Raw genomic sequence first — 22,649 nt, 5'->3', positions numbered from 1 at the left:
GATGAAATCCCTATCTTGTCCAACTATTTCGGGGGATTTTCAATTTGACAGTCTAACGGAAGCTCCCATATCCAAGCCCCCACAATTGGCTCGTGTCTCTCAGTCTTTGTGGACTTGTGGATACCTCGATCTCGCCCCTTTGCACTGCCACGCCCCGGTACACCAAAGTCTCGGAAAGATGGGATCAGTGTAAGCACAGGAATGTGAGAATTGGTCTAGATCGTAGAGCCGCTAGACTTCCGTTCACGTTATGCTGACACTAGGTGACGGTACGGTGCACACCGGGTTCCGTGCAGCTTATACATAGACGTAACTACATGGCGCTTCGTTTGACCCTGAAGTCTTCATCTGCACCACAAGAGGACAGCAATGCTGATTCTTGCTCTATAAGCCCAGGCTCACTAGCTGAAAGTGATGAGATTCTATTATCATGCCAGCACGGCTACGTCGTTTGAAATTATCAGAGATGCGATAAATGAAAGATATTGTCAATTCGCAAGATCCTATGACAATATGATAGATGAATTGCTAACAATTGGCGTCTTTCCTCTCGCCATCTGAACGACCGGAATCCTTTGCTGTACGTGGTGGTGCATTATCGCACTCGAGCAATGGTAGGGCCGCCAAACCCTTGCAAGAAACACGCCACAAACTTATGAGCTGGCATTTATACGGCCTTGTTCATTCATTGTCTTCCTGCCTGGATATCTTGCTTCTTTGAATAACAATTTACCCGGCCCGCTCGAAGGATCAAAAGCTGCTCGAGAGATTGGCAAGCGAAGGGCCAGGACACGATCAGGCGAATATGGAATCAAGATTCAGTTCAAATCAAGTAGTATTCAGATATTTCTGGCAAAGTATCATAAAGCAGACTGCCATTTCGAGTCTGGGTCAATATTGGAGGCGGCCTGCCAACCCTCTACTTATCGCCGGTGTTAACCTCTCTAATTTTGTCTTGGAGTTACAACTCGATGGCATCCTAACAGGTCTCCAATTAGCTAATAAAACAGAGAGTGATATCTGCCATACTTCCTATTAACAAATTCTTCCTAGTAATTTTGGGCATATAGATGTGGACGCATAAGATCTCTTATCAATGCCCCACATCAACCTCATCTCAAATTGTCAACACAACTGCAACTGTGACTGTCTATGAAGTTTTCTCTGCAAAAACACGCGTCTAGTCCCAAACACCCCAACGCCAAGTAACAATCTTCCGCGACCCTCCCCGAAACCTCAACCGTCGTGTCTTTGAGACGTGCCCAAACCTGCCAAGTCGTGTCATTCCACGCTTGTCACCTCATCTAGCCCGACTAGAACCTCACAAGTAAAAAAAAAAAATGGCCTGGATCCAGCAAACACCAGGCTCTGGCGGTCGCGCCGCGTCCCCAACAGTCTTTGAGCAGCAGCGCGAGGAACTCGTCCGAGAGATTGCAGTGGTATGTACCATGTCCACGAAACTCCCGCACTCGGGAAGCCTTATCAGCCGCCGCAACCGATGTTAATTTATTCGAACAGGGTATGGAGCAAGTACTTCAAAACATCAACCGCCTGAATCGGAATCTGGAGAGTGTGATTGCGGTAGGTTTCAGCACTGAGACGGAGAAAACGCATCTGCTAATGGTATCATTAGGTGGGGAATGAATTTGGATCTGTGGAAGCTCTCTGGTCCCAGTTTGAGAACTTTATGGGCCGGCCTGAAGAACAAGGTGAGGCTGGCAATGACAATGAGAAGCGGAAGGTTAGCGGGGAGAGTGATGCGAGTAAGTCGGGAGTAAAGCGTGAAGACGACGAGGGTGACTCGACAGTCATGCAGTGATGGTTTAAATTTTGGTCTGCATGACGGGTCTCGGCGTCGGGCTGTTTTACTTTTTTTTTTTTTCTTTTCTTAGATACCATTCAAAATTCGGGTTACGTTTACGACCTGGGAAAAAGATATACGAATCTTACGGGGAAGGCATTGATAAACACAAATGTATTGTTTCAGTAACACATAGAACATCGCTTTCGCCAACAGAGCATATCAGATAACATAAACACCAGTCCCATGCATGCCAATGGAAAACGGCAAAAACCCGAGTCATGAGAGACATCAAATGGAACACAAGGGGGACAAGGGTCGTGAAAAGGGCCAAAAATAACACAAGGGAACAAACGTGAAATAGAAGAAACAGCCTCCAGCAAAAAGAAACAGAATCGAGATTATTGTAAGGGCCGCACAGCGTATCGATACAACAGAGAAAGATTTGGAAAGTCATGTCTAGCTTTGTCCAGCTTGCGGCGACATGTCACATACACAGGCGAGCGGGCAAGCAAGCCGACGAAGCAACCAGGCTTGTGGTCCGGCCAAGAGAGAAGGAAAGGTCAAAGGGTGTCGATAATGGGAAAAGAAAACACAGATCGAGTAGAATCAATCTACAGAATCTTGCAAGTGCGCTTCTTAATCTTCTTGCCAGGGCGGGGGCCTCCACCTCCTGAAGGCGCAGCACCCGTGCGACTGTTGCGGTTATTACGGCCGTTTCGGCCGGCCGGTTGCTGGGCTGTCCAGCCTTGTTCTTCGATTGAGATGGCCGAGTCAACGGCCTTGGCGAAGACTTCGTCCACACCACGCATCTCCTTACTACTGCATTCGGCGTATGTTGCTCCCATCCGTTGGGCGACATTTTCACCTTGCTCTGGTGTAATGGGTGTCAGGCCTTGTGTCTTGAGGAGTTCAATGCAGGTTCGCTTATTGCGCAAGTCGGACTTCAAGCCAACGAGAATAATCGGTGTGGTGGGACAGAAGTGCAGAACCTCGGGATACCACTAAAAAGAGAGATGTTAGACAAATCGAGCAAAGAGGTTCCAATTGTAGAACTCACCTTGTCAACAACATTCTCCAATGATGCGGGGCAGTCGATAGCAAAGCAGACAAACAGAAGATCAGTCTCGGGATAGGACAGTGGTCGCAAACGGTCATATTCCTCCTGTCCAGCAGTATCCCAGAGCGCTAATTCAACGGTCTTGCCAGAAGCCCGATGCGTTGTTTGGGTGATATAATTCTCGAACACTGTGGGGACATATTTCTAGATGGTAATCAGCAAAGATTCATCTTTCCTCGCAGGTTTCAACGTACCTCTGGGAAGTAACCTTGGGAATAACTAATCAACAGGCAGGTCTTGCCACATCCGCCATCGCCCACCACTACAAACTTTTTTGAGAATGAGGGCGGCTGAGTGATATTGGTTGCCTCGGACATCCGTCCACTGGAGACGCTGGTATTGGTGCTGGCTGTGCCGTGGCTGACTCGGATACTGTCGCTGCGTGCTCGACTGTGACGTGGTGTCAAAGACGGAGGAGGGGTGGCGAGAGAGCGGCGGCGCGAAGCTGCATAGTATTGATCTTCGTACATAGCACTCATGGTGAGTAGTAGGGGGTTGGAATGTCCCTCGTGGTAATGTGATACAGAGGAGCGGGTTGATGAGTCTGATAGGATTGGAAAGATTTGAGAAGAAAAAAAGAGGAGAAGATAGATCTAAAAAAGATCTAGAGGATCGATAGAGCAAGATGATCTGGCGAGACCCGTGAGACCCGTGAGACCCGTGTTTACACCGGGGCTACCATAGCAACGGCCGTGCCTCCATGACGCCAGGGCTCCGCTCCCCACGATCAAAGACCTTGATATCGTGGATTTCTATCATTTACTGGATTATCTCGATCCTGTTTTGGTCTTGACTCCGCTAATATATTCTTGTACCCCACCGTTCAGCTCAGCTATTTTTTTTTTTTTTTTATACAGTTTACCCGATGGGGTCATGTGATTGTATATCCTGATTGAAATATGAGGTCTCTAATTTCTTTTCACCAGATATTAGTTTAGTATAAGCTATACTCCGTAATATAACCTATATTTTCTATAAGGCTTAGAAGAATTGTAAATTCGAGTATCTAATTGGAAAAGTAATCAAGCTAAAACTAAAATAATCAAAAACAAAATAAAATGGACTTGGACGCTAACTCTGCATGTCATCCTTCTCTTTTTTGAGGCCGGAGAAGACCGACGTCCTATAGAAAGATATACGAGTTGACAATAATATTTCCTTTAAGTATTATTGGTGAGTTTTTGATTTTTAGCTTCATCTTTTTCTCCCCTAGTCAATTACAATCATACATCTTGGAAAGGAGAGAAAAACAGGCACCACTTCAGAAGCTAAGAGCCGCATAATAAATATAGTATCACCAGGCAAAATGAACAAAAGAATGAAGCGATTTGAAGATATCAATATCACCAATTGAAATTTGGGGATATTATAGTACTAGATCAGCATCGGCTTCACATGTATTTACCTTGAGTATTTACTTGATGATAGGTCTCCATTGTAAAAATATAGATCCAATATACTCCTTGTAGAATATAGATTTACCCAAATGATAGTCTATCTCAAAATTAATTACTCTGTAGTAAAAACCGAGTAACTACCCACGATGTATACACCTAAGCAGCCCCGGCCATCCATCCATGGCCATGACTAAGCACACACATGGCGGGCCCCAGGCATCAGGGGTTTGAGCCGCGGATCTCCCCCGTCAACTTTGGAGGATACTTCCAAGAGGTTCTCGATTATATCATTTGCTTCAATCCAACTTCAATTCACTCCTTATGCTCTGAACCCTAGTCAACTTAAACGGACCGGCAGGCAGCGACCTGTCTATCTATGGAATCCATCGGATTGCGACTAGATCGATAACACTGCATCATGGGCACGAGCAATGACGACCAGCCCGATGCTGGACTGAAGAGTCTGAATCATTGTATGCAATTGGTTTCACTTTTTGTCCATGCATTATCGCGGTGTCCACTAACTGCCACGCGTTTGCGACATAGATTCGAGTCGATTGCCCCTCTGGCGGTACTGGCCGCGACAAAAGCTCATCCCATTGATCCGATATGAGACGCCGTATCTGGCGTGGGTGCAGGAGAAAGTGCGCACGCCAACACTCGACTCGTATTTCGCTTTCACGGCCAACCTCGGCACACATACCTTCTTCATGGTCTTCTTGCCCTTCCTCTTCTGGTGTGGTTCTCCCAGTATGGGTCGCGCGTACGTTTGATTTCTAGAATTGGGTGGAAGTCTGTGGCTAACAACGATCTACAGATTGGTACACATCTTAGCATCGGGCGTCTTTTGGAGCGGCTTCCTGAAGGACCTGCTATGTCTTCCTCGCCCTCTATCTCCGCCACTCCAGCGAATTACCATGTCCGGTTCTGCAGCACTGGAATACGGATTCCCCTCGACACACTCCACCAACGCTGTATCGGTTGCGGTCTATGCTTTGGCCGTGCTTGGTTCACCCGATTCAACTCTCAGCGTCCAGGCCACTCTTTTACTCCAAGCCGTCACCTATATCTACGTCGTGTCCATTGTATTGGGTCGACTGTATTGCGGAATGCATGGGATGCTGGACTGTACTGTTGGGTGTGCTATGGGTGCGGCCATCGGCCTCGTGCAATTTCATTATGGACCTGCCTTTGAGGAATTCATTTTATCGGCCTCGCTAAAGGAAATTTCTCTGCTGGGGCTTCTTATTATATCTCTCGTCCGCATCCATCCGGAGCCTGCCGATGATTGCCCATGCTTCGACGATAGCGTCGCATTCGCAGGTGTCATGCTAGGCGTTGATATGTCTTCATGGCACTTCGCCGATATCTGGGTCGGTTATCCTTCTGGATCAATTCCCTACGACCTCGAGACCGTTGGCTGGATTAAGACTGTCTTTCGTCTGGTCGTGGGCGTTTTGTGCGTGTTTGCGTGGAGAGCAGTAACAAAGCCCGCTTTGCTGCGCATTCTGCCACCTATCTTCCGGACCCTGGAGAAGCTCGGTCTTTTGCTCCCTCGGCGTTTCTTCACCACTGCATCGTGAGTTGCAAGGCTCAAATGTGTTGTGTGCTTGTGGAATTTATGCTGACATGTTTTTAGTAAATACACCACCGTCCCCTCTAACCTAAAGGATCATGACGTTCTTCCAGATATCTCTGACATCCCAAACATCATTACCACAATACGCCATCCCCGTCGCCGAGCCATTTCAATCGGTCCTCAGTCAGAAGCTGATGCGTATGAGACCTTGGCGTACCGGGAAAAGCGCCGACGCGAAAGTCAATCTGGGAGCAATCGTCCTTCTCCGGTAGCAGAGAGTGAAGCCCAGCCTAACGGAACGCCTGTGACGTTGAGAAAGGCGGCATCACTCGACGATTACGAAGGCATGATGGGAAGAGGCAGCCCCAGTTCATCTGCAGTGGATGTGAACCTCGACATGCCAACACCTTTCCCTTCGCTAGATTTCGAGCGAGAGCGGGACGAAAAAGAAGTGTTCTCCCAGATCAAGAAGCCCCGCGTGCGGTACGACGTGGAGGTAGTGACAAAAATGGTTGTATATGCAGGTATGTGAAGTCCTTGGATTTTGCTACAACGTTTGCTAATATCAGTCTCCTTTAGGTATTCCATGGGTGGTCATTGAAATCGCACCCCTGTTATTCGACCTAATCGGACTTGGAAACCAATAATGAGGATGAGAAATGTATCAATAGAAGTGCAATTCGCCTTGCGGTCCCTCGCTTCTTACCCCCACCAACTCTTCAGCCTGCTCCTAGCCCAGCGGGCTGTGCTGGAACAGGCTACCTTCGAAATATTCTTTACGTTGTCCATGTACATAAGCATTGAAAACAATATCCCTAGGTACATTCTTCGGTCTGGTTAGACATCCTGCTCAAACACAGGTATGGACCAGCCGCATGAACCATGACATAGAAGATAATAAAAGGCACAAGACCAAAGGGCGATCAAGTAAAAAGCTACAATGGCAAACTTCTCTTTGAGGTTGTCTTATATTGACGGCTGTTTATAGAATCCACCACAAGACGATTATTAGCTGAAACACCAAAGGACACGAGACCAGAATAAAATGAAACTATATCTAGCCAAATCCAAAGGACAAAAACCAAAGAAACTCTCAAAAAAGATAGGTAAACAAAGAGTGACAATGTGTACGGAGTACACATGTAGGTCATAACAACAATGGAGGCTGGGCCGGGGAATATGTTATGAGTCAGCAGAATGATGAAAGAAGCACCGCGTCGGCTCATATTGTTCCCATAGCCATACCTCTTCCTTTGTGGAGTATCTGCCTTCGGTTCTGGGTTCGGGATAGATATTCCAGTCATGCCCAATGATGGATCTTGAAGTCTCATCTTCATCTATTTGCTCATTCCTCCCCTTTCACACCCTCAACGCTCATTCAACATCCGTCAACATACCTGAAAGCGCGTCATCGGACGAGTAGATCGCTCCCGACCGTCTGGCTCCCGCTTGTTCGGCGTGACTTTCCGTTTCACATCAACATGGGGTTCTTTCGCTGGCCTCGGTGCAAGCGACGCGCCTCCCCTACGAAGCCCACGAAGCCCTCGCCCATGATTCCCAATCCATTCAAGGCCTCAAAGCCCCCATTTGACGCCTACGATGGTATGGTAGCCCCTCTTTGGAAATTCAAGTCGCGCATACTAAACTTCAATTTAGCCTTAGATGATTCTCACTTGCCCATGCCAGGAGCCTTCCCGTTGACTCCTCCTGAATCACCTACCCTTGTATCACAGGGCGTGGCCATCGAGGATGAAGATGTCCCACCGAAGGGGTGGGAATTTATGGATATGGATGCTCGCGCAACACCAGCACTGGTTACAGATCTCGGTATACATCTCCACCCTCGATTACCGCCATATACCCCTCCCCTTCCGATCGCTAGGCGCATCCCATCGCCAAGACCAACTGAAGCCCCCGAGCCCGCCGAAGAGGATCGCATGGACATTGATGACCCATGGGATCAACAAGCTCAACAAGATGCAAGGCTTCCTCATGGCCCCGTTTCCGCTGTACAGTTATTCTACGCCCAGAGGAGGCCAATTCCTGCCAATCGCATGGCATCGTGGTATGAGGCAGAATTCCAGAGGCGAGAGAGAGAAAGATTAGCCCGCGAGCGCGATCTCCGACGTCCCACTAGAGTGCGGCCCACGGGTCAACCTGTACGTCCGATTTCGCCAGATTGGCTTGCCAGACTTCAACGCGCCTTGCAGAGTGGACCAGGACAGGCTGTCGCCAGATCATTAGCCGGAGACGATCTTTACCAGCGGGATATCATCACATGTATTCGCCCTGAGGCCTGGCTCAATGACGAAATCATCAACGCCTACCTTGGCTTACTCGTTCACTACCTCCGGCAATCGCATGGAAATCTCGGACCTAAGGAGCGACCGCGCTTCCACGCCTTTAACACCTTTTTCTACTCTACCCTTCGTGATAAGGGATATGATGGCGTGCGACGGTGGGCAAACCGCGCCAAGATCGGTGGCGAAGGATTGCTTGATGTCGACACAGTCTTCATTCCCGTGCATGAGTCAAGTCATTGGACCCTCATGGTTATTCGACCAGAAGAACGTACAATCGAGTATTTCGATTCCCTGGGATCCCGCGGAGCCCGCCAAGTGAAAAATGTCAAGCAATGGCTTCGTGGGGAGCTTGGGCCAAAATATAGGGATGACGAGTGGACTGTCCTGCCATCGGTCTCTTCTCAGCAAGACAACGGAAGCGACTGCGGTGTCTTCCTCCTAACAAACGCCAAAGCAATTACTGTTGGGGTTGAACCTACCTCCATTGGCCCAAGGCACATCACACTTCTCCGCAGAAAAATTGTGGCTGAGCTCATGAACGGTGGTCTTCACGGCGACTTCCACCCACAGGACAAAGCAACTGGCGAAGTGTTGCTTTAAACGGGTACAAAAAGACCAATCGTCTATGACTACACACGCATCGCCTTTTCCTATCGATCTCATGCATTGAATTCGAGGGCTCTATTCACCTTTCTACATAATCTCGCATACCTCATCCATTCCCTACCCACAGTTCTCCATATCAAGCACCATCATCACGGCGTTTTCGGTCACCATTACTCATTTGATATTTCGGCGCGCAAGGCGAACACACGGAAAATACGAAAAAAAGGACAATGTATTTTCTTACGGCGCACTCTTTGTGATGTTTGCAATGAATCTGAATGATACCCCACGGTCACCGTCATGGTGACCCAGTTGATACAAAGAAACTCCCTCTCGCGGACTGTTTTGATCGTACTGCTTTGTTTTCTTGGTTCTCTTATTTTCCTTTGGAGTTGTTTTATCTTCATGGCATCAGCTTTCTCCGCTGCCAATTTGTAGCATGTATTTCTATTGTGTTGGCATTCTGCTCTTGTATCTACACAAGCAATTAGTATCTAGTAGTAGTAATGTTGATAGTAATATTACCTTAACGATATATTCCCCGAGGACAGGGTGCTATCTAGCCGCCTATATGCCTTGCTTGCTAATATGCTCTGAGTGATGTAGTCACCTGCCCTACCTAAACGGCCCAGTGACCGATGGTAAATTCGTTGACATGTATTTTTGGATAAAATATTCATTCCGTTCAGCACTAGAATATAGAACACCCATGCTAGTCGCAAAAACCGAACGACCAGAATCGATAATGATACAAAAGTCTGCCAGAGAAGCCCGGGTTAGAGTTCATCAATGTTGCATGGTCTCTGACAAAATTCATTAAGAGGCCTGTTCCTCCACTTCTTTCTTCTGCACTCGCGGCCCTGCCTCCCTGGCTTGCACTTTTCATCCTTATTATCCGGCTCCAATGGATGCTCATTACCAATAGAACCATTTGTGAGAAAGGCTCTTTGATGGCCGCCATGGTTCTGCGAAGGAGACACATAATAACCCCTGGAAGCATCAGAAGAGCGATTATAGACGAGCTCGATGTATTCGATGCCCATGTATATACTGTCGCCAATCCTCATGTCGCCTGTCCAAAGTCCACCGTTACTCCAAAGATTGATAACAATCATGCTCTCCAGATTGGGAACTCTGTATGATTTGGCATCCTGTATCTGATCGTTGACATACCACCGTGATATGTTTGAGAGCCAATCTAGGCGATGCACGGACCAGGATGTCCATGGAACAGGTACGTCGGCAATGGTACTCGCATCGGGGATCTCGCGATCAGCGGCAAAATCATAATCAGGCTGGTTGGCATAATGCACGCGATGGGGTGGGTCCCGCGTTAGAATTTCAATGTCCGATTCACAGGTCTGGTCATGGTAGGTAAAGATGCCAGCACAAGCGCCGTCAGGTGGCCGGCCATCATGAAGCGGAGTTGTCTTGTTGTTTAAGGGCACGGTGGGATGTCGTTTTGGATCCCGCGGCGGCCATTCCCCGGGTTGAGGGGGTTGCGATACGACAGAGCTAGCTGGCAATAAACGAAACCGGACACGAAGCGAGCACCGGTAGATGTTGTGTAGGCGAGTCTCGATCTCTGCGGTGGAAGTGTATTCTGAAAATCGGGTGGTGCGCAGAACAAGATACGTCGCATGAGGATCATGTTGCTCATGGTCCCGGGTGAGAAAGACGTTGTGCTTCGAATTTACCATGAGAACCGGGGATATGGGGGTTCCACGGCGTTCCCAGTTTTGACTGCTCCAGTCTCTCTCGAAGGAGGTCCTGTAGAACACCAGTGACTTGGGGTCAGGGTCCTTTGACTCGTGGACTCCAGGTGAATCATTCTGCGGGTCTTGGTCATCGCCCTCATCGTCATCATCCCAGACCTCGTCGCCATTATCGATGGGCTCTGACAGATTGAGATTGGCATGTTTACTCAAATCCACTGACCGGAAGTCCCAGACCTTGTAATGCTGGAAATATCCCAGATGGGGTCCGGAGATCGTGTAGCAATCGCACCCGCGTGGGCGTTTCTTGGCTGGGAACTGCGACGGTGCCCTAGCATCTGATAAAGTTGATGCTAAGGTGCCGAGGTAGATCACAGCAACCCCGAAGGCCAAAATGTGGAGTTTCATAGTGGCAGCAACCGGATTCAAGAACATCCAAGATGACCCCGGGTGAAGTGAAGGTCAACTCGGAAGGTCTTGAGTTGACTCAACAGGAAGCCGCGCTGATCGTGATTTCCTCTTTGGGCCGAGATGTCACGATCACCAAAATCTGTGTGCCCATGTTGTTTTCAGTAAACACGCCTGATCTAAGACTGATATTTCTCCCGAGAGGGTGACTCTTTGTGCAATTAACTGACAATTAGCTGTCCCTAGGTATCATACATTGTTTTGGCAGATGTGCTAAATTGGCTGACATCTTCTGACATCTTTCTTCATACAGAAATCGGTCATACCGTTGGCCCAGTCTCCGAGACTGGTTCAAATAGATCTTGCTTCAATACCTCCAATACCAGCTTCTCATCGATATCTTGAAGATTTGCTGAAGAACCGGGGAGCGCTTCGTTTCCAGCCGCCTCTTCATCGTCACTCGTGGTAGAAGACTGCGCTATCTCATCTGGCCCAGCAGTCCGAAGATAGTCTTCCTCCAGTATAAATTTGGAGTTATCTTTGTCTGCAAACAGTGTCCCCGTTGACTCTGGCAGTGCATAAATCGTAGGGAATTCTAGGACAGTCCGATTGCGCAGAACAGTATTGAGCGTGGAGGATTGTAAAAGAGGAATTAAAACGGGCTTTTTGGTTGTGGTTCGCGGACGGTGAAGGTAGAAGTAAAGACCACGGTGAGGGGCGATGGTCTGATTTGGTGCTTTATCTGTCTGCTCAGTTGAGACATCCGCTGGCTCTTTTGCTGGGTCTTTAATCGGAAATGTTGGTGGTTTTGTATCTACTGCTTCAATCCTTGTAGTGGCAGGATCACCGGGTGCAGCGATAGTTGTATTAGGGGTGTCCAAATCTTCTTTTTCTCTCTCTCTCAACTGGCTCGATGACTGGCTCTTGATCCTTCGGGCGTGGGCAGCATCGGTTATAGGCTTCGGCGACAGAACAGGAATCAATGACAGAGTCACGAATAGTCTTGACCCCATCATCCGTAATCCACTCTATGGTCCAAGCAAGACGCTTATGCCTTGAGAAACACCTAAGTCAGTACAATGTCTGAACCAAAAGACACGAGAAATTCCTAACTCACTTGGGATGTAAACGCGATCCATTCTGTGTATTCCTCGACATCCCCTTCGGAGCTCGAAGCACTCTCACACCAGCAGTCTCGGTACCGCGCAAGAACGCAGCCTCGCCCTTGGCAAGGCCCTGGTTCGGGTGCTTCCTCTTACGGCCAGCAACCGGATGCTGGAAGCCTTCGGGATTACCGTCATCGGCCTGGGGACCGCCAGTAAGATCAATCCCGCGGTTATCAACTTCTCTCTCCGCGCGCTCGAGGCTGCGCTCGATGCCGGTGATGAAATTAAAGTCGCGGTCAAACGCAGATTCGGTGTTTAATTCATTGCGTTTGAGATATGCAGCTGGATCGCGCACCCCGGAGCATTGGGACCAGAGTTTGTGACGACGTGTGCAGGGTAGAGAGCAGGTGCGTGTTGAGCAGCGTGGACAGCGGTATTTGGGAGGATTGACATGGCTATACCGACACAGATTAGATTCCAGGTATACCGGTATGTAGTTTCATGGGCATACCAAATTGAGCAGAGATCACTCAGCAAGGGATCTGAGTCGGCCATGGTGATTGTTGCGGAGTTAGAGAGTTGGAGAGTCGGAGATTTGATGGGAAATTTATTTGTCTTATCGATAACCGCCTGAGGCAGAGATCTGGACTCCATACAGAATCACATTTCGCCAACAACCTTAGTTTCTCCAAGAAGCTACAGAGATAGACGATGGAATGCGTTATTACTAGGATTATTCATCAGCTAATGGCCTAATTTACCCTTGAATGTGATCTTTTGTGGGATACACCAGTCCTGTCCTCTGCAGATGATATCATCTGCGGATACGATGATCAATCCCCGCTGCATTTCTAAGCTTCGGGGATATCTTCCGGCCCGAAGGCCATTATATAGTTGTTTAGATTCATTCATTTCGCCTCGACTTTCAGAGAGAATATTCATATACTTATTAGATCAAACATGGCTTCCAAGACACTTGCGATCATTGCTGGCGTTGGCCCTGGCACGGTATAGTCTACATTCCCCTTCCTAGCTCCATATAAGACATGATTAGCTGACAAAAGAGACAGGGCGCCTCAATCGCCAGGAAATTTGCGAAATCCTACTCGGTTGTAGTTCTGGCTCGAAACCCAGACAACTATAACTCAGTTGTTCAAGAAATCAATTCCAGCGGCGGCCAGGCCATCGGCATCAGCGCTGACGTCTCCGACTCGAAGAGCGTCAATGACGCATTTGATAAGATCCAAGCGCATTATCCTTCCTCAAAGGTAGCTGCTGCCGTCTTTAATACAGGTGGCGGCCTGGTGGTCAAGCCATTCCTCGAGCTGACGGAAGACGATTACTCGACTGCACTCAGGTCACAGGCGTACGTATCTGCTGTCTTTTGTACCTACCTGATCCACTCCATTCCAGGCTTGATACAGTTCACATTATTCTGAGGGATTTTACTGAATTGTTGACCCCCATATCAGACACGGCGCCTTCAACTTTGCCCAACGGGCTATTCCGCTGCTCCTACAAGCTCGTGAATCGTCGGAGCATCCGCCCACCCTGATCTTCACGGGAGCTACTGCTAGTATTAAGGGCTCAGCCAAGTTTGCTGCTTTTGCTTCTAGCAAGTTTGCACTGCGTGCGTTGGCGCAGTCACTTGCTCGTGAGTTTGGACCGCAGGGCATACATGTCTCGCACACTATTCTTGACGGTGTCATTGATATCCCTCGTACCAAATCCTGGGTGTTTGAGCATGAAGATGCGAAGTTAAGTCCCGACGCTGTAAGTTTGGTTTGATTGGTTGGTTTATCTCGGACACTCACTGGTTATAGATTGCGGACTCATACTGGTATTTGCATACTCAGCCACGCACGACATTTGCGTTTGAGTTGGACCTGCGACCTTATATTGAGAAGTGGTAGGTGTGTGTGTCGGGGGGTTTTCAGACTTTCTTAATTCTTCTGAGGCATCGTACTCGATCAGTCAACCCAGAAGAGCACCATCTGCAGAACGAAGATAGTAAGAATGCATCATCGCCACATGTGCATTTACTGAGATTGTATCTTATCAAGCGAGTGAAATTCAAATGGGATATTTGAGCTTGAAATTATACGCATCGTTCCCTAATCTCAAATATCTAAAGTAGTAGACTGGACCTCGGAGGTACCTAAGGTGCCCCGATTTTATGCAGCTGAGTCATCCCATAACGTCACCGTCTGGGGTTCCAGAAAACGGCACCACCAAGCTCCCCAGAGCTCTCACCCCTCACTCCAACCTTTCTCAACACCCGTGATATTCACCATGAGTTCCGACGATGCCTCGCCACAGGCAAACCAGGCATATAACAACAATTCCTCATCTCCCTCTATCCGCAACCCTGCGCTCGCGAAATATAACCATGTCAAACTCCGGCCAGAGGCAATTGTGAGACCTGATCTTTTCACATTGTATTTTGGATTTTTCGGCACAGGAGTCTGGAAACAAAAGGTCGCCAAAACAGTGACTGAGCGAGTGGAGAACCACTACGTGCTGACAGAACGACCCCCGACCCAAGATGAATTTGATGCCATGGTTGAGCATGGAACGCGATGCCTGTACCACGCGCGGACGGGCTTACCCGTAAGCTCATTCCTCGGAACAGCGCTCCTCTACAGCCAAGCACGCAAGTCACCGCTCTTCCCGCGCAATCCCACCCCAGCAGCACTCTTCAACACGGTGCGGAACATGGCTGCCGATGCGACCCTCAGGGGAAATATTGGATCAGCGGCATTCAAAATGCTCTTTATCATTACCCTCGGCAGCATGGCATCGAGCGCGTATGCAGTTTCGCAAGATGCCATGCACATGTTGACGGACCCACGAATGAAGCAGTTTGTCGAGGACGTGCGCAAAGCGAAGCCAGAGGATGTGCGCAAGCGCAAGATCGAGGCTGCTCATGAGCGCATTCGCAGCAAGCGCAGTGGTGAGCAAGATATTGGCACGCAGGTCATCGGCACACCTGCTGGATATGCAGGCAGCAACGAGTACGAACAAGAGCAGACGTCTTATGATTCTCAGGCGCAACCAAATTCTTATTCTGAATATGTGAGCTCCAATGATACCAAGGGAAGCTCCCAGTCTGCTTCATATGAGTCGTCTCCATCGGGTTTGAATGCTGGTGCAATCTGGGCACGCGGCAGGGGCACTCAACCTGAATCAAAATCAGCTTTGGATTTCATGGATGAGGATGATGCTAGCCCTACAGCGGTGGAATACCGGAATACAAACATCGACGGGTCATCTAATGGCAGTGCTTGGGACCGGATCAGACGACAGAATAATGGAGCACGCCTCCAGTCTCGACAGCAGCCCGCCGTGTCACAGTCTACAGTGAATCCTTACTCTACCGAGTTTGGCCAGAGTGATCAAGAAAGGTACGACTCCGGCCAGAAGACTGAGAGGGATCAAGCACAGGCAGAGTTTGATCGCATGATTGAAGCCGAGAGGAACGCTGGCGGCGAAGGATCACGAAACCGAGGTTGGTGATCTTGAGAATCTCTCGACCCTTTTTTACATCTATCTTTGCATGTATAACTATGTCATTTTCAGCCTCCAGATATCTACTTCCATATCAAAACATCTTCAAGTAAGAAACAACTGATACCTTTATCATTAAGCCTTTGCAGGCATGTATGTTTAGCTATGGTGACCCTGAACAAGAGAGTATAAACTAATGGAAACGAGATTTTTAGAGACATCGCTGTCTACAATCTTGAAAAGGAAAATATGAAAACCAGAGACTAGGAAATCGTGCATTCAATCAACCATGGGATTAAGGCTGATGACAGGATATGGTATTTGGAATATAACTTGGGGCATATAACTCGGAAAATATCAAGCAGAACGAGAGAGGGTATGAGCCTTAAAACACGGGTAAGATCAAACCAAAGCCAATGGGCAGTAAAGACATGATGCGTGATGCGTTGAAATCCAGGACATTGCAATTTCATGATAGAAACAAAAGAAAATCAAAAACGGGGGCTCATGATGCAAAGGGAGGAGAAAAGAACTATAAAAAAAACACCAGCAAAAGATATATAAGAAAAAGGAACTCTCGTTCGTCAACCAGTCAAGCCCTAACGGGCTTAAACATAGTTCGAACCCGGCGCGACATAGCTCTGACTCGGAAGAATATAGTTCGGGTTTGAACCAGAAACATGCGAGTTCAGACTCTCATAGGGAGCCATCTCGGCCTCATGAGCCTGCGTCCAAGGCTCGACACTGCGACTGTTGTTGCGCATACGAGTCAAGCTGCGCAGCTTGTTCGTGAAGCTCTCATTTGAGCTGCGGTTTCGGCGATGGTCGAAAGACATCCGACTACCCGACTGACGGGAGTCCATCCCGTGACTGTTTCCATTGAGAGCTGGGGCGGCAGTCATGGCGCGAGGGAGCAGACGACCGAAGTCCTCGTTATTGTCGATGGCGATGTCGATTGTCGCGGATGACTCGCGGGGCGAGACGGGCACTGTGGAGGGTGGGAATGGGGGTGGTGGGGGTGGGGTGTTGAGATGCTGCAGTTCTGGGAGGATGGGCGGCGGCGGTGGAGGGGGGATTGTCTCGTAGTGTTCTGAGGGTCCTCTCTGCATTGCGTGCTCAATTGTCTCTTCGATGCTCACTTGGACGCTAGGGGAGGTGCCGGAAACGTAGCCGCTTGAGCTGGTGCGGTTATGGCCCTTTGCGCGGCTGCGGCTGCTGGACCGGCTTCGGGGGAGGGCTGGGTTAAAGCGAGGATGCATTGGGAGGTCGTTGGGCATTGAAAGGGCGTTGTATTGTGATTCTGGCACTGGGACGGACATCGATCGTCCGATTCTCTCGGCGGCATCTCCTTGATACCGAGCATTGCTAAGGAAGAAACTGTTGTCTGTGGGAATGATGGGCACAGAGGGAGGTCGCTCTTCGTCTTGTCCAGTTCCTCCGTACTTGGGATGCCGCATGGCTCGAGGAGTTGCTGGGAGCCCGCTGGGCATTCCTGAGCGCGAAGAGTTCGAGTCAGAACTGCTGGGATAATCGGTAGATACTTTGTTTTGGTTCATCTTGTTCCGCGATGGAGCCCGTTGGAAGTATGAGCTTGTACCAGAGAAAGGCGGGGAACCCTCAACCGGGCTTCTTGCGCTTTGCAGTTCGCCCGGGAAGGGGATGTTTGGTGCTGATGGGTTGCGGGCGAGTGACAATCTTCGTGCTTCCAATTCAGCAGCGGCAATCTCTCTTCGCTTTCTCTCCGCAAGGGTGACAAATGGTGTTCTTGGGGGTACGATCTCTTGGAAATCATGGGCTGTCGAACTTGGTTGTCCATTAGAGTACCCATTGGATGTGTCTTCTTGGCCAAAGACCTTGCTGCTCAGCTGCTCCGGCACCGATGACTCCTGCGCCCAGGGGTCTGATGTAGGTCCCGGTTGGATCACGGAAAGACTTTGCGATGTTTTGTGTCTGGTTTCTGAAGATCCGTCTGTTTTGGAAGTTGTTCCTTTTTCAGTGCGACGTCGACTGGCACTTCGGTGGCGAGATCGCAGTCTTTTTTGGTTACCCTCGACAAGTCTCAAAGGGTTATCGAGGTCCTGAGATGCCCCTTCTGTGGGATATGCCATAGGAAGAGGCGATGATGGTGATCGAATGCCGGATCCCTGTCGGTCATTGCTGCGGCCCCGGTTTGAGGCGTCTCGCTTGTCTGTACCGATGCGGCTTGTAGCGTGTCGACTTGAAGAGCGCTGACGATTCCGAGAAGCCGACCCTCTGACCTTGCTAGAACTTCTAGTGCGAGACTTCGACTTCCGTGTTTCAAATGGCTTTTCAGACCCTCCAGTGTGGTATCTAGCTAACTCTTCCGGAGACATAGGTACCGGCGAGGAAGGCGAGCGCTTGGCGGGTTGAATATATCGACGCTCACTCATACCGCGGGTATCTCGAGAGGTTTCACGCACTTGATTGACTTTTGAGCTCTGACTGGCAGTGTCGTCTGCGTTTCGTCTTCCACGGCCCGGGGTATGTGGACGAAGCTTCCGCGCATGGTAGCTTGCTTCATCAAGACTACTGATGTATTGATCGATACTACGGCCACTGACACTCGGGCTCCTAGCCGAAGCGTAGGAATTCGATGTCGAAGCGGTGCTTTTGGCGCTGGGAATCAAATCGGAGCGGTCCTGCGGATTTCGTTCACCTTCCAATGTCTCGATTTGAAGGCCGTCTGGTTTTCGATCTCGGGACCCGTTACGATGATCATCATTTGTGAGAGCCTCAAATACACCGGCAGCCGGTGAGGGAAGCCCCTTTATTGCGGCAAACTTGTCTGTCCCTTGTACAGCAGTCTGAGGACTGGGCTTGAGAGAGTCTAGACCGGGGTTGTATTTAGCGGCTGACAGGGTGAGGAACCCGGTGTTGCTCTCTTTCTCGTCTTGGCTCTGTTCGCGTTCGTTTTCTGAGGTGGAGCTATACTCATTCTGGCTGTAGGAATTTGACCGCGAAAAGCTTGGAGGGTGGACATCCACTGGTGTCTCTCCTATTGAGGGTAGACGACGCCGATTGAAAGCAGGAGTGTTTGTTCGAGAAGTCATTGCATGGTTCAGACTTTGGATATTGTTCAATTTATAAGAGCCAAATCCACCAGGGGACATTGCCGACTCTGGAACAGCGGATTCAGCAATGGGAGTGATTCCAGGTGCATTTGTTGGCGTGCGATCATCGGATTTCAAACCAGGGAAGCGGAAACGCCCAGGCTGTCCATCGAAGGAAGTAATGAGCTTCAAGGCCGGGGCTTTCACTGTAGGTTTCGAGTTAGATGTAGATCTTGGGCGGACCGGTGGTGATATCATATTGGCTTGCGAAGGTTCGGGCGAGGCGAGAGGAGACGCGCGGACCATCTCTGCAAAAGATGAAGTTTGTTGGACAGATGGAGATGCCCATGGATCTGATGGTTCCGCTCCCGTGCACATGAAACAGCGAATGGCGAGTTGTTGTTGGGAGTGGGTAACGACATGTTCTCCCCATCGACGAACGAGATATGACTGGCGCTGCCAGTCCGACGGGAACAGGAGACATGTCATGAGGATAGCTTCCATGAAGTGGTTGCGAGAGACATAAACTTCGATGGCGTCGTTTTTATCTCCAAGACCAAGCAAGATTGCGGCTGAGGTGTGTATGTCCCCGATCTCAAGCAGCTTCTGTACAAATGCCTCTCCGACCTTATTTGCCTGCCCTTGGCCGCTCATCTGGCTCATTGCAAGAATCATCCAGTCGGAAGTTGTTACCTGCCCAGAGCTAATTATCGCGGCCATTTCATCTGTGTCGTTCTCACCAAGCCATTGCGTTAAGAGAATAGCGCTTTGGCTACCCATAGCGTGGCGGCTCACTAATAATTGTCAAACGATGTCTTGAAGACAGAGGATATACGGGGTAATACATACACTCATCTGTGATCAGATCTTGGATGTCTCCATCCCAGCCAAAAACCACGCTCAGCATCTGCAGCCGAAGATCATCCGAGGTTAGATTTGCCTCATCGATAGGCGGCTGCTGTTTGTAGGGCACATCAATCAATCGAGCCCGAGTGAACGGGAATAGATCCACAATATTCTTATCAGCAGGGCTGAGATGAACCTCATTCCGCAATCGTGATGCCGCCCTCGAGCTTCTCACAGATGACATTGAGACCGAGGAGGGATACGCAAATGAAGCCGAAGCTTGTGGTGTATCACGGCCAGCCGATGTCATTGAAAATGTTGTAGCACTCTGACCAGAGCGACTCGGCGGAGAGAACGGTCTGATATTATACTTCCCAGAGGAAGCCTTTGAGCTCACCGATTCCGTCCGACTGCGCGATGATGCAGGGCTCGTCAGATCTGCCCTCTGTCTGATATTTTCGATGCTGGTTGCATCAAATGGCGTTCGTCTGGCGGCGCCTGGTGGTTCTCGGATGTCAGGGGGGTCTTGCAAGCGGCGTGGGGACATAGTTTTTGCTCGACTGCCTTCCGCTGTGCTAGGCCTGGGGATGATTGGAAGGTGTTGCACATTTGCAACTATTGCGGGATTTTCCAAATCATACTGCTGGACTGAGTGTTGAGGGCCAATGGTAAATAGAGTCGCCGTAGGACCGTAGTTTGCAATGCCTCGCACACCGTCGATTGTGGGAATTGGATCGTAGGTAACATGTTTTGTTCGAACATCCCAAGACCATGTTTCCCTATCATTAAATGTCAGCCGCTTCCTAGTAATCCTCTCGAAGGGTTTTATACCCTTCCAAATATTGCACGAGTCTTCCGTTCTTTGACCAGCCCATCCATTTAGGATCAGATGAGTTTGAATCGGATCGTTTCAATACCCTAATCACTCGAGGTGACTCTTTCCCTGGTGGTTTTGCCACGCTCCAAACTCGTAGATCGCCATTCGATGACTGGGTTGCTAGCATATCTGACTTTTGTTTCGATGAGGAAGCATGCCAAGCCAAGGAAATAATTGGCGATGGTCCACGCGAAGTCGTCAGAGTGTGAAGAATAGTAAACTGAGGAAGTAAAGCCGCGATCAATATAGATCCATTTTGATATCTAAAACCAATTAGCTTCCAATCTTACTACCACTCAGTCATATGTTCATTCTACATACCCAATTGCGTAAGTCCGACAATCCATGGCGGGCGCCAGGGCTGTGATTGGGTCGAAAATAGTGCGCGCAGAGATGTGCTCTGAAGTGGGAGGTTCGAAGAGGATCACCTCACCCTTGCCATTGCCTGTATTTAAAGTCAGCAACTCCAAATTCATAAAAGAATGATATAAAGCTCTCACCGAATGCAACATTGCCATTACGCATCCACGAAGCTATTCGCAGATGGTCGAAGGAAGCAAATCGGGCAATCTCGGTTCCGGTGAAGATATCCCAGACAATGGCCGTCTGCCCTACATCGTAACTAACAACCAATCTGCCCGCTCCCCGCTCGCTGACATTGTCGACTGATATAAAGTCGATATTTTCCTGGTGACTTTGAAAACGCCGTTCGATTGCCAATGTATCATGGTGTAAACATAGGATTGTCGAGCCCTGGGCATAGAGGAATAAGGACGCCGTCGAAGCGCAGGCCTCGAAGCGAGGCTGGACAGCTGGCGGCGCAGGTGCCATTGCTTTGACGGACCTCGAGGATCGTGATTCTATCCCCAAGCTCCTATTCCATGTCAACTCAACCATTATATTTGCCCGGAGGAAGCATGTAAGATGATTTGCGGGGAAATTGATTTACTATTCAAGACAAAAGTCCCAAATGATATAACCCAGAGCACGGGGGAAGATGAATGGGTCTAAACAAGATTGGGCCACCGACCTTTGTTTAAGCCAGGTAGATTTCTAATCCACCGTCTAGGGCTGTATACCCAAGGTGAAAGACGGGAATTTCTAGGGTATCTCGAGGGACATTTGGGTCGGGGAGAGAATAAGCGCCCAGAGAATCTGACCGAAATGAAATAGGCTAGCAGATCTGGGCCCTATAAATGAAAAGGGTGAGCAAGATATGTAGGAAATATGCGAGAAGGCGAGAAAAGAAAAGGAGGATGCAAGCCGTTCGAACAGGGGCAAAAAATAAAAATAAAAAAAGATAAATAAGATATTCAAGTGTGACGGTTAGGAAATTGAGCTTGCACGTTCATCACATAGGCGTGACGGAGGGCGGCTTAATGTGACAGACTTTCGAGTATATAACATATAAGCACCCGTCTGAGGTGAAAGACAAACATTTCTCAAAAAGAGGGGAGCATCGCTAGCCGATCTAAATGAACGGACTACTTGGTTGGCGCTCGGGGGAATTGCATGGGCGCTTTCATTTCCTGCCTGGACCATACATCTGTCCTGTTTCTGGAATTACAGAAGAACCGGAGTATGACCCGGGATTGAAGCACCCATATTCATCATATTATTAGCGGAGACGGTGAGATCGAGCCTTCTCGGTGGCTGGGTTATCATGCGGGACTTGCACCAACGAGCATACAGAACCCGAGTAAAGGAAAGTTAACTGAGGTTAGATCAATGCAGACACTTCCCGAATCACCTTGAAGAAGAGAAACCTTGGCCTTTGCACTATGTGTCCTGCACGTCGATCACTCGGAGGTAATCCAACTCGTTTACAACATAGGTACTTTATATAGAAGTATAGAATTCCCACACACCAACGAACTTATATATTTTCTTTTTCAACTGCAAGGAACCCGATTTCCAAATAATCAAGACCCAGTAATATCCAAAATCCAAAATCCAAAAGTGATGTGATTCCGAGACAGCAATGTGATTGGGATCCGTGTTGTTCTCAAGCTGCAGCTTCGTCACTTCACCTAGCCAATCACCGCCAACCACCGCTGATCCCTCGGCGCCTACACTACCACCCGCGCAGCCAATGCCCTCTCTCCATGATGGGGGTCCCTAGAAAATGTCCGAAATTGGCTCTGGCCTATGGTTCTCTTTTGGCTCGGAGAAGACCGTTGATAAGTTTCATTCTCGAACTAGTGTTTCCTCTATGACGATCATTTATTTTACTTCCCACGAGGCTTATGTATGTTCTATAGAGTGTGGAGTAGCTCCGTACTTCGTTCTGCACTTTGGTGATGTGACAGTAAA

At 49.1% G+C, this 22,649-nt stretch overlaps 9 protein-coding genes across 9 annotated transcripts; 5 read left to right on the top strand and 4 right to left on the bottom strand.

Moving 5' to 3' along the window:
• Nucleotides 1–1,340: 1,340 nt before the first annotated feature.
• Nucleotides 1,341–1,819, top strand: N7447_009801 (DASH complex subunit DAD1; the record flags this gene model as incomplete). The annotated part of the gene is made up of 3 exons (XM_057234063.1): nucleotides 1,341–1,439; nucleotides 1,519–1,581; nucleotides 1,634–1,819. The coding sequence occupies 3 exons, from the start codon at nucleotides 1,341–1,343 to the stop codon at nucleotides 1,817–1,819; spliced, it is 348 nt and encodes a 115-aa protein (XP_057081347.1).
• Nucleotides 1,820–2,415: 596 nt separating this feature from the next.
• Nucleotides 2,416–3,400, bottom strand: N7447_009800 (Rho4-like protein; the record flags this gene model as incomplete). The annotated part of the gene is made up of 3 exons (XM_057234062.1): nucleotides 2,416–2,805; nucleotides 2,862–3,065; nucleotides 3,116–3,400. The coding sequence occupies 3 exons, from the start codon at nucleotides 3,398–3,400 to the stop codon at nucleotides 2,416–2,418; spliced, it is 879 nt and encodes a 292-aa protein (XP_057081346.1).
• Nucleotides 3,401–4,736: 1,336 nt separating this feature from the next.
• N7447_009799 (phosphatase PAP2 family protein) lies at nucleotides 4,737–6,544 on the top strand (the record flags this gene model as incomplete). The annotated part of the gene is made up of 5 exons (XM_057234061.1): nucleotides 4,737–4,791; nucleotides 4,865–5,081; nucleotides 5,136–5,897; nucleotides 5,958–6,421; nucleotides 6,477–6,544. 5 exons carry the CDS (start codon nucleotides 4,737–4,739, stop codon nucleotides 6,542–6,544), a joined length of 1,566 nt encoding a protein of 521 aa, XP_057081345.1.
• An 834-nt stretch (nucleotides 6,545–7,378) lies between these two features.
• On the top strand, nucleotides 7,379–8,800 carry N7447_009798 (SUMO protease ULP1; the record flags this gene model as incomplete). The annotated part of the gene is made up of 1 exon (XM_057234060.1): nucleotides 7,379–8,800. One exon carries the CDS (start codon nucleotides 7,379–7,381, stop codon nucleotides 8,798–8,800), a length of 1,422 nt encoding a protein of 473 aa, XP_057081344.1.
• Nucleotides 8,801–9,582: 782 nt separating this feature from the next.
• Nucleotides 9,583–10,929, bottom strand: N7447_009797 (glycoside hydrolase family 16 protein; the record flags this gene model as incomplete). Its single annotated transcript, XM_057234059.1, has 1 exon — nucleotides 9,583–10,929. The coding sequence occupies one exon, from the start codon at nucleotides 10,927–10,929 to the stop codon at nucleotides 9,583–9,585; it is 1,347 nt and encodes a 448-aa protein (XP_057081343.1).
• Nucleotides 10,930–11,249: 320 nt separating this feature from the next.
• On the bottom strand, nucleotides 11,250–12,590 carry N7447_009796 (zinc finger HIT domain-containing protein; the record flags this gene model as incomplete). The annotated part of the gene is made up of 3 exons (XM_057234058.1): nucleotides 11,250–11,931; nucleotides 12,047–12,490; nucleotides 12,547–12,590. The coding sequence occupies 3 exons, from the start codon at nucleotides 12,588–12,590 to the stop codon at nucleotides 11,250–11,252; spliced, it is 1,170 nt and encodes a 389-aa protein (XP_057081342.1).
• Nucleotides 12,591–12,995: 405 nt separating this feature from the next.
• Nucleotides 12,996–13,948, top strand: N7447_009795 (oxidoreductase, short chain dehydrogenase/reductase family; the record flags this gene model as incomplete). The annotated part of the gene is made up of 4 exons (XM_057234057.1): nucleotides 12,996–13,043; nucleotides 13,106–13,401; nucleotides 13,508–13,808; nucleotides 13,859–13,948. 4 exons carry the CDS (start codon nucleotides 12,996–12,998, stop codon nucleotides 13,946–13,948), a joined length of 735 nt encoding a protein of 244 aa, XP_057081341.1.
• A 379-nt stretch (nucleotides 13,949–14,327) lies between these two features.
• On the top strand, nucleotides 14,328–15,551 carry N7447_009794 (putative endo-1,3(4)-beta-glucanase; the record flags this gene model as incomplete). Its single annotated transcript, XM_057234056.1, has 1 exon — nucleotides 14,328–15,551. One exon carries the CDS (start codon nucleotides 14,328–14,330, stop codon nucleotides 15,549–15,551), a length of 1,224 nt encoding a protein of 407 aa, XP_057081340.1.
• Nucleotides 15,552–16,150: 599 nt separating this feature from the next.
• Nucleotides 16,151–21,167, bottom strand: N7447_009793 (WD40 repeat domain-containing protein; the record flags this gene model as incomplete). Its single annotated transcript, XM_057234055.1, has 5 exons — nucleotides 16,151–19,407; nucleotides 19,463–20,238; nucleotides 20,291–20,599; nucleotides 20,658–20,781; nucleotides 20,837–21,167. 5 exons carry the CDS (start codon nucleotides 21,165–21,167, stop codon nucleotides 16,151–16,153), a joined length of 4,797 nt encoding a protein of 1,598 aa, XP_057081339.1.
• Between the last annotated feature and the right edge of the window lie 1,482 nt (nucleotides 21,168–22,649).

Source organism: Penicillium robsamsonii (genome assembly GCF_028829455.1).
Source record: "Penicillium robsamsonii strain IBT 29466 chromosome Unknown utg000006l_segment0_segment0, whole genome shotgun sequence".
Classification (NCBI taxonomy): domain Eukaryota; kingdom Fungi; phylum Ascomycota; class Eurotiomycetes; order Eurotiales; family Aspergillaceae; genus Penicillium; species Penicillium robsamsonii.
The sequence above is the reverse complement of the archived record's forward strand: the minus strand, read 5'-3'. Positions and strand labels throughout refer to the sequence as shown.